Source organism: Argopecten irradians, chromosome 6 (assembly GCF_041381155.1).
Source record: "Argopecten irradians isolate NY chromosome 6, Ai_NY, whole genome shotgun sequence".
In the NCBI taxonomy this organism is placed as follows: Eukaryota; Metazoa; Mollusca; class Bivalvia; order Pectinida; family Pectinidae; genus Argopecten; species Argopecten irradians.
Genome location: NC_091139.1, coordinates 45,172,934 through 45,188,170, shown reverse-complemented (window position 1 = coordinate 45,188,170; position 15,237 = coordinate 45,172,934). Strand labels below are relative to the sequence as shown.

At 34.2% G+C, this 15,237-nt stretch overlaps 2 protein-coding genes and 1 long non-coding RNA gene across 3 annotated transcripts; 1 reads left to right on the top strand and 2 right to left on the bottom strand.

The window, feature by feature from the left end:
* Positions 1-431: 431 nt before the first annotated feature.
* Positions 432-5,708, top strand: LOC138326038 (uncharacterized). Its single transcript, XR_011208858.1, has 2 exons — positions 432-555; positions 4,504-5,708. It is a non-coding gene; the product is annotated as an uncharacterized lncRNA (long non-coding RNA).
* On the bottom strand, positions 2,269-6,479 carry LOC138326036 (uncharacterized). Its single transcript, XM_069272144.1, has 4 exons — positions 6,343-6,479; positions 5,741-5,985; positions 5,333-5,449; positions 2,269-4,850 (listed from the first exon to the last, which is right to left on the bottom strand). Exons 1-4 carry the CDS (start codon positions 6,356-6,358, stop codon positions 4,500-4,502), a joined length of 729 nt encoding a protein of 242 aa, XP_069128245.1. The 5' UTR covers positions 6,359-6,479; the 3' UTR covers positions 2,269-4,499.
* A 6,701-nt stretch (positions 6,480-13,180) lies between these two features.
* Positions 13,181-15,237, bottom strand: LOC138326037 (uncharacterized). The gene is made up of 3 exons (XM_069272145.1): positions 15,103-15,237; positions 14,693-14,803; positions 13,181-14,055 (listed from the first exon to the last, which is right to left on the bottom strand). The coding sequence occupies exons 1-3, from the start codon at positions 15,226-15,228 to the stop codon at positions 13,702-13,704; spliced, it is 591 nt and encodes a 196-aa protein (XP_069128246.1). The 5' UTR covers positions 15,229-15,237; the 3' UTR covers positions 13,181-13,701.

Below are 15,237 nucleotides of genomic sequence, written 5' to 3'. Positions count from 1 at the left end.
TTATACCTTCCCCCAATCCAGTCATACTGTACAGGTTCTTGACTTTATACCCTCCCCCAATCCAGTCATACTGTACAGGTTCTTGACTTGATACCCTCCCCCAATCCAGTCATACTGTACAGGTTCTTGACTTAATACCTTCCCCCAACACAGTCATACTGTACAGGTTCTTGACTTTATACCCTCCCCAATCCAGTCATACTGTACAGGTTCTTGACTTAATACCCTCCCCCAACACAGTCATACTGTACAGGTTCTTGACTTTATACCCTCCCCCAATCCAGTCATACTGTACAGGTTCTTGACTTTATACCCTCCCCCAATCCAGTCATACTGTACAGGTTCTTGACTTGATACCCTCTCCCAATCCAGTCAAACTGTGCAGGTTCTTGACTTGATACCCTTCCCCAATCCAGTCATACTGTACATGTTCTTGACTTGATACCCTCTCCCAAGCCAGACCCTTTACACCGTCTCCCGCACCTTCAGTCGCTGACCCGAACAAATATTGATGTAACGCAGTCTTCACTTCTGAATGCTACACCTGTCAATAAGGTTGGTGACAGAGCTACCTCGAGCAAACTAACGTTAACAATTTGAGAAATATTTTAAAGAAATATATATTTTCACATTCCGTTTAAACGAGAAATAGGGGGAAAATAACTAACGAACTTTATCTTAACAAAAAAGCTGCACACATACTGATCGCCATTTCGTTTTTAGAAATACTATACCGGTATATCGTCTAGCCGACACCCCACTGGTCTATAATCCATGATGTTAAGATATAATATTACTAACCCCTGTCCAGAAAGTTTACCGATAAAATCTCCTCCCATGTGTTACGTTCACCCGTGGCGCTACATGATCGACTCAAGTAATGGGTCGAGGAATTAATACCCCGAACGTTTGCTTACTTAATGTAATTATTTGTTTTTATATTGATATAGTAAAGTAAAATCAGATTGACATCACATTATATATACATATTCCAGGATCCGACAACAGAAAATATGTCCATAGATGATATAAAACTTTTCCATATAAAATGATACGTGTCGAAACTCGTTATTATATGCATAAAAAGGAGAAATGTACGTGAGAGACACGTGCAAATCAGCATGTGCTCCGAAAAACGTAAACAATAACAAAAATATCACGTGATCATTGCTCACCCCTTCTCGCAGCAATTGCGCAGAGTGGCTTTGACATTAGTGAAGTAAGCATCTTACTCACACAAGTCTGTTAATTTACCGGCGTACGTTAGGAAAAGGTGTGCGTATAATGTTGTACATCGACGAATTTTTTAAAATAACATAGGCTTGCGGTATTATTACAATGTTAAATATTATCAAAAGTTAATGAAACCCACCACTGATATCTCTTCCTCCAAGTCCGAATCCTCGAAATGCTCCGCCATGTCCTCCATACCCTTGAGATTGATGCTGGCAATCGTTCAGCTACTGTAACCAAGGGAGGCTACTCTGCGTCCGGATCAGGTTACAGGTGAACGCGTGTGTCAAAGATGCTCCAGGATCCAATATCTAGATAAATTCCTAGACACGAGAAATATTTACTAATCACTAAAAATAAATCAGAATTTTTGTTTTGGAAATAATCCAGGTCAAATTATACTCTCTTTCAGAACTCGACAGTTCTGTTTACACAAAAAGGAGTATTTCTGTAACGTGCTGTAGTTGACGTTATCTTTGTTTAGCCACCAGTTGTACACCCAGTGCTGACTCATCAACCAGTCTGCTATGTCCAGCCTTCTATTGTGGATGCTTACATCATGTTTTGTTTATTTCGGATTTTTGAATGTTTTATCAAAATAGTTGGTTTCTTCTCTTTTCTTTCTTTTGTCGGTTTAAATTCTTTGTAATTGTTTGTTACAATAATTATACAATTGGTGGTTTTTACAGCTGGATATCTGTAATTCGAACTCAATTTAATTCGATGCTTCTCGTTGGCAACTCAACTAGAACCCTTCGATAACTCAATTTTCTACTTACCCCTGAATATTGGCGTGAATGTTGCGACAAAGGCAGAGAACCTTATGTTTATTTTGTTTTCAAACGTAAGACTACACTTCATCAACAATTAAATGAAATAGTAAATTTAAAACAAAAATGAAAACAAAATTCTTTTACAATAACAAAATAAAGACCATAAGAAACGATAACCATAATCGCACTCCACAAAATCAATACAATGATATAAGGATAATGAACATTGAATTTTCAAAATTCAAATAATACTGACAAAAAAATCTATATAAACATTTTATTACCATGTTGATATAAAGATCACCAATACCACATACAAATGTAATTCTGAAAACTTACAAAAATATTTCTCACTTTGTTAAATATTGTGTTTTAGTAAATTGAAGTGACTTTCTGCAGCATGGACATTTTGCTTTAAGTACACCGCTTTCATCGGCAAGTTTAATAACATTTAAAAGTTAAGAAGATAGTTTTGTTCAACCTAATAAGAAGATAGTGTTGTTCAACCTAATAAGAAGATAGTTTTGTTCAACATAATAAGAAGATAATTTTGTTCAACATAATAAGAAGATAGTTTTGTTCAATATAACGAGAAGAAAGTTTTGTTCAACATAATAATGATAATTTTGTTCAACATAATAAGAAGATAATTTTGTTCAACATAATAAAGATAATTTTGTTCAACATAATAATGATAATTTTGTTCAACATAATAAGAAGATAGTTTTGTTCAACATAACAAGAAGATAGTTTTGTTCAATATAATACGAAGATAATTTTGTTCAAGATAATAAGAAGATAGTTTTGTTCAAGATAATAAGAAGATAGTTTTGTTCAACATAATAATGATAATTTTGTTCAACATAATAAGAAGATAGTTTTGTTCAACATAATAAGAAGATAGTTTTGTTCAACATAATAAGAAGATAGTTTTGTTCAAGATAATAAGAAGATAGTTTTGTTCAACATAATAATGATAATTTTGTTCAACACAATAAGAAGATAATTTTGTTCAATATAATGAGAAGAAAGTTTTGTTCAACATAATAAGAAGATAATTTTGTTCAATATAATAAGAAGATAGTTTTGTTCAACATAATAAGAAGATCGTTTGAACTTCTTTAGTTTTGATCAACATAAAAAGAAGATAGTTTTGTTCAACATAATAAGAAAATAGTTTGATCTTCTTATAGTTTTGTTCAACATAATAAGAAAATAGTTTGATCTTCTTATAGTTTTGTTCAACATAATAAGAAGATCGTTTGAACTTCTTATAGTTTTGTTCAACATAATAAGAAGATCGTTTGAACTTCTTTAGTTTTGATCAACATAATAAGAAAATAGTTTTGTTCAACCTAACATTAAGCTCGAAACTATAAAGCAGTATTTATTGAATATTTTACAATAATTTTATCGTCCATAAAATCAGTACATTAAGTATTTAGTATTCTTCGTAAATCAGTTCTATATAACAATGTTATCATTCAAGTTATCGTGTATAATTTCTAATTCTTATTGAAAAGAGTGAATTAAACGATGGTGAAATATACCATTTAGTTAAATCATAACTACATTTTACATCAAAGTCCTCAGATATATATCAGTTCAATCGATTGACACAAACATTAAATACAGAGCCTAACATAATTACGTTATAAACCAAAAAGTAGAAACTGATATGGCACAAGTTCTACAAGTCATGAAGCCATCTACAAACAATGTATGGCACTATAGATTGGTAACATTACAGTTACGTCAGTACGAAGCTGAAATAAAATTACCACAAAGTACATTCTTAGTCAACATTTTAAACCACTGAATTCATATTTTCATTATTATGTGGCAGAATTGAAAGTAAGGCTATGTGTGTGTGTGTTTGAGTCCTGGCGCCAGGGATATGGTTTGTGTGTGATAGGATATATATATTTAAAATAGCGCGGGTAATTCTACCCGTAACTCAAATGATTGGCTAGCCTTGCGCGTGCTGGGTATAAAAAGAGCATGCATACCTGTGCGCGTGGCACACCAGAGCGACAGGCTCACCAGTGCGACTTATACATAGTATATCATTTACAGGGTCTGTGGGGTGGACATCGTGCGGTACAGTATTTTGAAGGTGCGTTGTACAAATGTACGTCTGCGTGTGAGAGTTGTCAGTATGTCTATATATGTTGTCTTGTCTACTGTGTGGTCGTCCTAACTTTAATAACTTTAATAAATGACATGAACATGTTATCTGTGTTGTTATGTGATTACTACAGAGAGGTGGAACCCTAGGGAGATATCCTGGGTTGAACGTACATACGGAATATCATTCCTACTACAATTAAATAAAACAGTTTGATAGATATAGGTGTGTCTAAATAATTTCCCGACTATAGTTTCCAAGTGTATTGTCATCATAAACCGCTTTGCCCGTTATTATAAGAGTACAGTATACTGATTAACGAAGTCAGTCCTTATAATATAAAATACATTATCTTACTCCTTTTTCTAGGACACGTGTCTCTGGATATGCCTGTATTTATCTCGAAGTGTAAAACAAAGTTTATCAATCATGCTGAGGATCATTGCGTCCCTATTACACCGCCAGCAGTCGTCTGCTCCCTCCGCCACGCACCAGTTGTCCAGACTCAGTCTCACCACTGTGGCGGGAACGGAACTCACCAGACCGGAACGGGCAAAGGAAAGTTGACACAGCAGACTCTTTATATTTATTTTTAATTGACGGAAGTTCTGAATAAATTCGGAATCTTCAAATTCTTGCTCGTCCCCAGTCATTAGTTCCATCATGCCAAGAAAATCCGCCATAGTGTCGAAGTCCTGGCTTAGGGACTGGTAAATCTGTAAAATAAAGTCAAACACAGTACAATGTATATCCTAACTAATATCTAAATATTTACAAAAATATGTTTTTTCTTTGTTTATTTCTTTGTAAAACGTCTATTCTCATGTTTGATGCGTACATATACATGTATATGGTACTTTTGGTTGACTGAATTTTTTACAAAATTTTTTTACACAATTTCATTAAAAGCCAGGGATTAAGTTGTTAGTCTGTTTAAGTCTACAAAAGACATATCTGGTATTGCAATGTATTACATGTATATGAATTGTGTGTGTAATGTATTTATCAGAATCTAGAGTATGAAAGAAATAACTTATGTAAACTTATTGCGATCGTGGGATTTTATGTTTTATTTTCATTTGAATATCATTTTGTGCCTTTTGCACAACTATACCAGAAAAGACAAATGGGCGAATGTGTATATGAACAGACACAAGACAATACCACTAACCAACCCATAGTTCACTCTACTACTTACAGCCAAGGGAGACAAGTCCGACGTCAAAACATAATTGGTTCTGTTTATGACCTGGAAACATGGCGGGAAGTATGGTATTCTGTCAACGTCCACAGTTCTCAGCAGTCGATCCGACTCCTACAACAACAAGATAGTCACGTCACTGTTAGGGGACAGATAAGGACAAAATCGTGCACAAAACAATCACTGTTTAATATTCACAACTTTTTCATCGAAATTCATTTTGTAAAATAAAACATTGGCAACATTGATACACCCCTTTAAAATAACTGAGCTATGAGGAATATGTCCATCCGGAATTCGATGACATTAACATCATTTCTTCATTCATCTTGTAGTAAAAACGAGTCATAAAATAAAGACGTAATTTACCATTTATATTGCCGTTATACATATGTAGATACTTACATAGAGATGGAGCAGATCCGAAACGCTATGTTTCAGCTGTAAAGATTTCCTCTCCAAGCGATGGACAGTCCGTCTAAAGGAAGCCGGGATAATGACGTCATACACAGGTGCCACGTCGCTGGGGTACTGGGGAGGGACTGCATCACCACAGATGTGTTGGGTACCGATATTTAAATCTGTTAGTGCTGGCGAAAGATCACCCTTTGAGGGCCCCAAGTGTGTCGTCACACACAGACAGACCAACACTGCAACCAAGTAGACAATGTAAATTAACGAATTTCATCGTATTTAAAATATCATTGGATCGTTAAATGTAACAAAAGAAAATTAAAAAAAACATCAAACGTTCAATCCAAATACTTAACATTACATTTTGTTACCAATACCAATTAATAAGGCATGCCTTAGAAATGTCAAGATTGTTTTTGTGCATGTACAATATTGTCTCCTTGACAATGAATGTCAACTAATACCAGAAGCGATACTGAGAAGAATTATTTTGTATGGGAGCTCATGATTAGGCATTTGTTTCGTCCAGGACAACCCTTTTGTCTTTTTTTCAGTTTGTAGTGAAATCAACACTACATATATCGACTACTTACCATGGAATATTTTCATATTTTCAAGCACGAAGAACCACTTGCAACCTTAGTGAAGTCGAGTCTGAAGTTTATGTTCTTATAGGGAAAATTTGGAAAACCCCATCGCAATTTATGGAAAATTGGATTATGTTAGTCATTTGCCAGCTTAACCAAAGGATTACGATTCGCTACTTTTCAGTTTTCTTCTCATTCAATATTGGCAAGTTTTAATTTCTATGTCTATGGTTCGAAGGATATAGAGAAGAAATCAATGATCCTTTTAAAAGCAGTATAGTATCATTTGAGCTAAAAAGAAAACAAAGACAGAGAAAATACTTGTAATTGGTTAAATGGAAATCAATGATATCAGTAGTTTGATGTATGAGGGTGTTGACAATGAGCCATACAATGGTCACGCAGACCTTTAAGTCGTTCTCCCACTAATCCCAATAGGTTTGCATGACACGGGACAATTATAGTTCTCTAATAGGCTTCACATACCAATGTGCCTTGTCAGGCCAGGACTTTTCGTTCCGACTTTAAAACGTGGGAGGTGACTGACCAATACCAAAACGTATTATACCAGAGTTGAAATATGAAATGGGAATTTATATCAACAGGATGAATAGACTATGAAACTCTGGACAATTGTGGAAATATCGTCATGGAAAGTTTTACTTTTGAAATATTCTCATAAAAGGATTACTCATAGTGGTAACAGATGTGTGTTTGACAAAGAAAACTACAGTTTGTAATTAGCAATATTTTTCTTTTAAAATAATGTATTACGTTAATGGAAATCTGCGCTTTCCAATGAAACCACTTTGCACTCAACGCCGCTTATGAAATCAAAATCTTTATACAGGTAATTATGCTGATTTTATTCAATTATTTTCGGAATAAAAATAAACAAAATTTCGATGAAAGAAAAACTATTATTTTTATGTGTGGAAATCGCAGTGACCATCTGAGCGTGTAATTTGTATTAGAGATGTTTCATTATTCAGCTGAAGAAGATGTATTCCAAATAGTCTAAGAGCAATTATTCCCAGTTATTGTAAGGCGGTGTTATGTCCCGGTAGGTTGTGAAGTAAATTAATTATTTTACTAAGACAGAAAATTAGCATATTTGTCACTATAAATATCTAACAGAATTTAACATGACCTCTCTTTCCATCAAATTAGACGCATGTTGACTTTTTCCCCAAGAATTTGGTCCATTTTTTTTAATAATCCTCGAAACGTGAAAGAGCAAAAAATATCATTTTTACTCCAAATTTTATCTTTGGTGGGACCTTATACATTATGATTTTTGACAATTGACATGATGACTTTGATTAGTATACGCAGCTGACCCTAACACATCTTCATGCCAAGTATCATGCTTATCACCAAAAGACCACCAAAAGGCCCTCCTTTAGATATAAAATATTCTTATCTAAAGAGATAAATTATAATAATGTATCTTTTGTCTGGGAGTTCAGTATTACATTTCCATGTCATTACTGACCATTCCTATCAAGTCGTAAAGTAACTATCCCTAGGGATGTTTTAAACACTCATGATACAAGTCGTAAAGTAACTATCACTAGGGATGTTTTAAACACTCATGATACAAGCCGTAAAGTAACTATCACTAGGGATGTTTTAAACACTCATGATACAAGTCGTAAAGTAACTATCACTAGGGGTGTTTTAAACACTCATGATACAAGTCGTAAAGTAACTATCACTAGGGATGTTTTAAACACTCATGATACAAGTCGTAAAGTAACTATCACTAGAGATGTTTTAAACACTCATGATACAAGTCGTAAAGTAACTATCGCTAGGGATGTTTTAAACACTCATGATACAAGCCGTAAAGTAACTATCACTAGGGATGTTTTAAACACTCGTGATACAAGTCGTAAAGTACCTATCACTAGGGATGTTTTAAACACTCATGATACAAGTCGTAAAGTAACTATAACTAGGGATGTTTTAAACACTCGTGATACAAGTCGTAAAGTAACTCTCACTAGAGATGTTTTAAACACTCATGATACAAGCGATAAAGTAGCTATCACTAGAGATGTTTTAAACACTCATGATACAAGCCGTAAAGTAAATATCACTAGAGATGTTTTAAACACTCATGATACAAGCGATAAAGTAGCTATCACTAGGGATGTTTTAAACACTCATGATACAAGTCGTAAAGTAACTTTCACTAGGGATGTTTTAAACACTCATGATACAAGCCGTAAAGTAACTTTCACTAGAGATGTTTTAAACACTCATGATACAAGCGATAAAGTAACTTTCACTAGGGATGTTTTAAACACTCATGATACAAGTCGTAAAGTAACTATCACTAGGGATGTTTTAAACACTCATGATACAAGTCGTAAAGTAACTATCACTAGGGGTGTTTTAAACACTCATGATACAAGTCGTAAAGTAACTATCACTAGGGATGTTTTAAACACTCATGATACAAGTCGTAAAGTAACTATCACTAGGGATGTTTTAAACACTCATGATACAAGTCGTAAAGTAACTATCACTAGTGATGTTTTAAACACTCATGATACAAGTCGTAAAGTAACTTTCACTAGGGATGTTTTAAACACTCATGATACAAGTCGTAAAGTAACTATCACTAGGGATGTTTTAAACACTCATGATACAAGTCGTAAAGTAACTATCACTAGGGATGTTTTAAACACTCATGATACAAGTCGTAAAGTAACTATCACTAGGGATGTTTTAAACACTCATGATACAAGTCGTAAAGTAACTATCACTAGGGATGTTTTAAACACTCATGATACAAGTCGTAAAGTAACTATCACTAGGGATGTTTTAAACACTCGTGATACAAGTCGTAAAGTAACTATCACTAGGGATGTTTTAAACACTCATGATACAAGTCGTAAAGTAACTATCACTAGGGATGTTTTAAACACTCATGATACAAGTCGTAAAGTAACTATCACTAGGGATGTTTTAAACACTCATGATACAAGTCGTAAAGTAACTATCACTAGGGATGTTTTAAACACTCATGATACAAGTCGTAAAGTAACTATCACTAGGGATGTTTTAAACACTCATGATACAAGTCGTAAAGTAACTATCACTAGGGATGTTTTAAACACTCATGATACAAGTCGTAAAGTAACTATCACTAGGGATGTTTTAAACACTCATGATACAAGTCGTAAAGTAACTATCACTAGTGATGTTTTAAACACTCATGATACAAGCCGTAAAGTAACTATCACTAGGGATGTTTTAAACACTCATGATACAAGCCGTAAAGTAGCTATCACTAGAGATGTTTTAAACACTCATGATACAAGCCGTAAAGTAACTTTCACTAGGGATGTTTTAAACACTCGTGATACAAGTCGTAAAGTAACTATCACTAGGGATGTTTAAACACTCATGATACAAGTCGTAAAGTAACTATCACTAGGGATGTTTTAAACACTCATGATACAACCGTAAAGTAGCTATCACTAGAGATGTTTTAAACACTCATGATACAAGCCGTTAAGTAAATATCACTAGAGATGTTTTAAACACTCATGATACAAGCGATAAAGTAACTATCACTAGGGATGTTTTAAACATTCATGATACAAGCCGTAAAGTAACTATTACTAGGGATGTTTTAAACACTCATGATACAAGCCATAAAGTAGCTATCACTAGAGATGTTTTAAACACTCATGATACAAGTCGTAAAGTAACTATCACTAGGGATGTTTTAAACACTCGTGATACAAGTCGTAAAGTAACTATCACTAGGGATGTTTTAAACACTCATGATACAAGCCATAAAGTAGCTATCACTAGAGATGTTTTAAACACTCATGATACAAGTCGTAAAGTAACTATCACTAGGGATGTTTTCGTAAAGTAACTATCACTAGGGATGTTTTAAACACTCATGATACAAGTCGTAAAGTAACTATCACCAGGGATGTTTTAAACACTCGTGATACAAGTCGTAAAGTAACTATCACTAGGGATGTTTTAAACACTCATGATACAAGTCGTAAAGTAACTATCACTAGGGATGTTTTAAACACTCATGATACAAGTCGTAAAGTAACTATCACTAGGGATGTTTTAAACACTCATGATACAAGTCGTAAAGTAACTATCACTAGGGATGCTTTAAACACTCGTGATACAAGTCGTAAAGTAACTATCACTAGGGATGTTTTAAACACTCATGATACAAGTCGTAAAGTAACTATCACTAGGGATGTTTTAAACACTCATGATACAAGTCGTAAAGTAACTATCACTAGTGATGTTTTAAACACTCATGATACAAGCCGTAAAGTAACTATCACTGGGGATGTTTTAAACACTCATGATACAAGCCGTAAAGTAACTATAACTAGGGATGTTTTAAACACTCGTGATACAAGTCGTAAAGTAACTATCCCTAGGGATGTTTAAACACTCATGATACAAGTCGTAAAGTAACTATCACTAGGGATGTTTTAAACACTCATGATACAACCGTAAAGTAGCTATCACTAGAGATGTTTTAAACACTCATGATACAAGCCGTTAAGTAAATATCACTAGAGATGTTTTAAACACTCATGATACAAGCGATAAAGTAACTATCACTAGGGATGTTTTAAACATTCATGATACAAGCCGTAAAGTAACTATCACTAGGGATGTTTTAAACACTCATGATACAAGCCATAAAGTAGCTATCACTAGAGATGTTTTAAACACTCATGATACAAGTCGTAAAGTAACTATCACTAGGGATGTTTTAAACATTCGTGATACAAGTCGTAAAGTAACTATCACTAGGGATGTTTTAAACACTCGTGATACAAGTCGTAAAGTAACTATCACTAGGGATGTTTTAAACACTCATGATCACAATCAGGATAACTCCAAAGGATATAGCACCTTAAAGATACTCCACCGCCGACAGAGCATAAATGATAAGCATCATTTTAACAATAATTGGTATTTAAAGATGCTCCACCGCTGACAAATGGAAATTTTTCACTGTCAAAAACAGGATCAGACAATTTGGTATTTTCCTTCAGTTACAAAAGTTACTTACTTTATACCATTACCACCATTGGAAAATTTGAGCTTCTTATTTTACTTCAAGACAAAAATATTAGAAATAATTAATTGCATCCCGAAAAAAATCCGTGGCACTATGTTCTATATAGAATGAAGTTCTGACTGCGCATGCACCAAAAGCAAAATAAATTATTCTATATTATTTTTTGTGTTAATTAGACATATAAATACACGATTAAACACCAATTGTTGTACAAATGATGAATATCATTTATGCTCCGTCGGCGGTGGAGCATCTCTAATCGTGTATATATATGTCTAATTAACACAAAAAATAGTTTAGAATAATTTATTATGCTTTCGGTGCATGCGCTGTCAGTACTGCATTCTATATAGGACATAATGTCACGGAATTTTTTCGGGATGCATTAATTATTTTTATCTTTTATCTTTTGATAGAGCTCAAACTTTTAAATGGTGGAAATGGTGTAAAGTAAGTACATTGATTTTGTAACTGAAGAAAAAATCTAAATCCTCTGCTCTTCTTTTTGATAGAGAAAAATAACCATTTGTCAGCGGTGGAGCATCTTTAAATGAAGTCTGGAGAAAAAAAATCATACTGTGAACAAATATAACTTTTAATTTATCAATTGTACAAATCAATTTATAATATGTACATTATAATAATTCCTTGTAGACTGACAAACTAACAGATCAAATAGAGGTATCGCATTTTAGGTACTGCACTAAAATGACATCTTTTCAAAGTATCATAACTTCGCTTAAGAACACCTACCGGTAATGCAGACCTTAACGATGCTAAAACGCTGACGAATGGTACTTTTTCTATCAAAAACAGGAGTAGACAATTTAGTATTTTTCTGCGGTTACAAAGGTAACTTACTTTATCCTATTACCACCATTGAAAACTCTGAGCTTCTTTTTACTTTGATATACAAATATTGACACTATGCCCTACGCGGAATGAAGTACCAGTTGCGCATGCACCACCAAAAGAAAAAAAAAATCAATTTATTTTTGTGTAAGGCATATATACACACGATGCAACATCAGCTATTGTTCAAATGAGGAGTATCGTTGCTACACCACCGACAGAACACGCTGGGTATTTATTATATGAACAATTATAAAGATTATAAAGTATTTACTAGTGTAGGAGTATCTGAAATAACAAATTACTAATACATGAAAATAATCATTTTCGTTTAGCCATGTACGCAATCAGTATTTACTAGGGATCGCATTTTGTCGACCTGACCATTCGACATTTTAGGATTCCGTTTTAACCTATTTCTGATTCCACTACATATTTCTTAGTTGTAAAGTTTCAAAGAACTACTCCATGACTTCGGTTATAGATGAAAATTACAACTTCGTCGAAAAACATTTTTGTCGGTATTAGTTTTACAGATATAACACTCGCCTTCTGATACAATATGTATGTACGTACGTTGTCTGTAAAGTACTTAGTACCTAGTCAATTATCGAAATCGATGTTTGTGACTGCAGTGTTTTATGTATGATACTATCATGTTTCACTTGTGCTACTCCACACAGGAGTCGGAACATGAACTAACAACAATAAAAAATCATGTATTGCACATTTTTATTATAACATAAATTCAGAAGACATCATGTAATAATACAGTATGTGACGAGAAATATAACATCGAGGTAAATTGGAATATACATGTACATATATGGCAAAAAAATGTTATGTAAAAAATTTAATATTCATTCGAAAAAAATTTAAAAAAAATCATAAAACTTTGATTGGTAATATTATAATATAAAATACATGTGATATATATGAAATAGATATAAAATTTGTCAATTGACTATCAACTTACTTACTTGGCACCATAGATATGTAATCTTAAGAAGTGGATATCAGATAAAATGTAATTATAAAAAAATATCACATTCACTGTGGAATACTGGTCGTCTTCAATGTAGATACAACAATGACTAAAATGGTTGTTCTTAATTTCCCTTACATAATCTCTCACACCGATAGTAGTCGCCATTGCTTTCGGGAATCACGTGACGGCGTAAATTTAAATGATACGTATAATAGCTTTATAAATCACAGTTTATGGGGGTCAATGAGGAACCTATTAGCAAGATATAGAAAGTTCTATTGATTTTCGCCGTAGTAGATTCAGCCTTGTATTTGACGAATGAAAAACTCGCAGTCATGTGATTCCCGAAAGTAATCTTATTCTGACAGAGGTCTTGGGTTTTGGAAGTATATGTATACGTGAAAACGAGATTTCGACGGAGGACTGGGTCAGCATATTAATGTTCACAGCGTATCACATGACTAGACAATAACCTATTGTACTTGGTCTTAACAGCCTGGGAGGTACTTATGAGTTTGTCCATCGCTATGAAGTTGCGTATGTTCCAGTCGAAACAGTTGTCTGTGTGGCACCATGACATTAGGACAGGGTGGAGAGGACTACATGGGAACTCTCCCCCACCACTCGGCAAGGCCTGCCCAATCTGACACATCAGCTGTTTCGTTAGGGTTTCCGCCGATAACATACGACGATGAAGTCTCCCGTTGTACTCGCAATCTTCTTGCATTTTCATCAATGCACCAGCCACTTTACCTAACATGGTATAATCGGCTAATAAACTGTCTCTCATCTGAAAGAGAATAGACATACATGATATGTAATTGTTGATATTACCAAACTCAATTTAGTGAGTTGACCAGCTAGAGAGTTTGTCATAAAACAAACACTAAATTCGATAGAGGATATTGTAACCGATAGTTTATCTCATTCACATCAGTCCGCTAAACCTGCCTATATTATTAGGTTGTTTTTTTTTTAATCCCAATTTATATATACATGTATAAGCAAAAAAATATTAAAAAGCCTAATATTATAGGCAGGTTTAGCGGACTACATTCACCCCTGACATTTCATAATGGACTCGCCTAGTCTTTGATTTAGAAGAGTCCAAATGCGCCTTCATGGGTGAATGAGTTAAGAGAAAGTTTCGTTCATCTTGTGTTTTAACAAATTGTTTATGTTTTGAACGAATTCTTAACGATTTTCAAATATAATGAGATGTTTATACCTTTTGCACTAACAATACTTCTTGCGATAACACGCAATAACAATAAGGACTCCAGACAAGGTTCTGTGGTGTGACTTTCATGTTAAACATTTCCATGTCGAGACCGTTCACATGATTTAACATTACCTTTCATAAATATGTCCTATATAGATACTTTCTTTATGTATGGCTGGGCCAGCCACCTGACGTTGTCCCTTACCTGTTGTTCTGTGATATTCCCGTGAGGAAGACGTCTTGGAAGAAGGGTTTCCAAACACTGGTCACACTCCGATGTGGTAGGGGGGACAACACTAGGCCTCAGCCTGTCATACTACAGAAAACAACACAGTTGTAATTCAGTTATCAAAATGTAAATGCTACTTCCACTCTTATATTATCATGGTTAATTGGAACAGAATGATACAACTTAACTGTAACAGCCTCAGGAAGCGATGAAAGCAAATATTGTAACGGTTAAACCAAAGAAAACACCTCTTAACTTATAACAGCAGGTACATATGATTCACATTTTGCTTAAAGGCTTAAGCGTGATTGATAAAAAGGTTTGACAAAGGTTCTCACATATTAAAATATATTTTTTATTAGTATTTTATACAGAATCCATCTCACCAGACTATTGAATGCCGCGTCTACTCGTTTAGCTTTCTTCCACAGTTTCAGCCTCATGTGCCGGTTGAATGCCTGTCCAGGACTACCGTCGGTTTCAGACTGAACAGAACGAGGGATGGTTTCCATGGAAGAACA

What these genes read in the sequence shown, in the direction of transcription:
- LOC138326036 (XM_069272144.1), bottom strand. An exon ending in CGGATCTGCTCCATCTCTAT is followed by an intron (nt 5,450 to 5,740) that starts GTAAGTATCTAC and finishes TTGTTGTTGTAG; the next exon opens with GAGTCGGATCGACTGCTGAG. An exon ending in CGGACTTGTCTCCCTTGGCT is followed by an intron (nt 4,851 to 5,332) that starts GTAAGTAGTAGA and finishes TTTATTTTACAG; the next exon opens with ATTTACCAGTCCCTAAGCCA.
- LOC138326037 (XM_069272145.1), bottom strand. Translation starts at nt 15,228, where the DNA reads ATGGAAACCATCCCTCGTTCTGTTCAGTCTGAAACCGACGGTAGTCCT. An exon ending in ACGCGGCATTCAATAGTCTG is followed by an intron (nt 14,804 to 15,102) that starts GTGAGATGGATT and finishes TGTTTTCTGTAG; the next exon opens with TATGACAGGCTGAGGCCTAG. An exon ending in GGAATATCACAGAACAACAG is followed by an intron (nt 14,056 to 14,692) that starts GTAAGGGACAAC and finishes ATTCTCTTTCAG; the next exon opens with ATGAGAGACAGTTTATTAGC.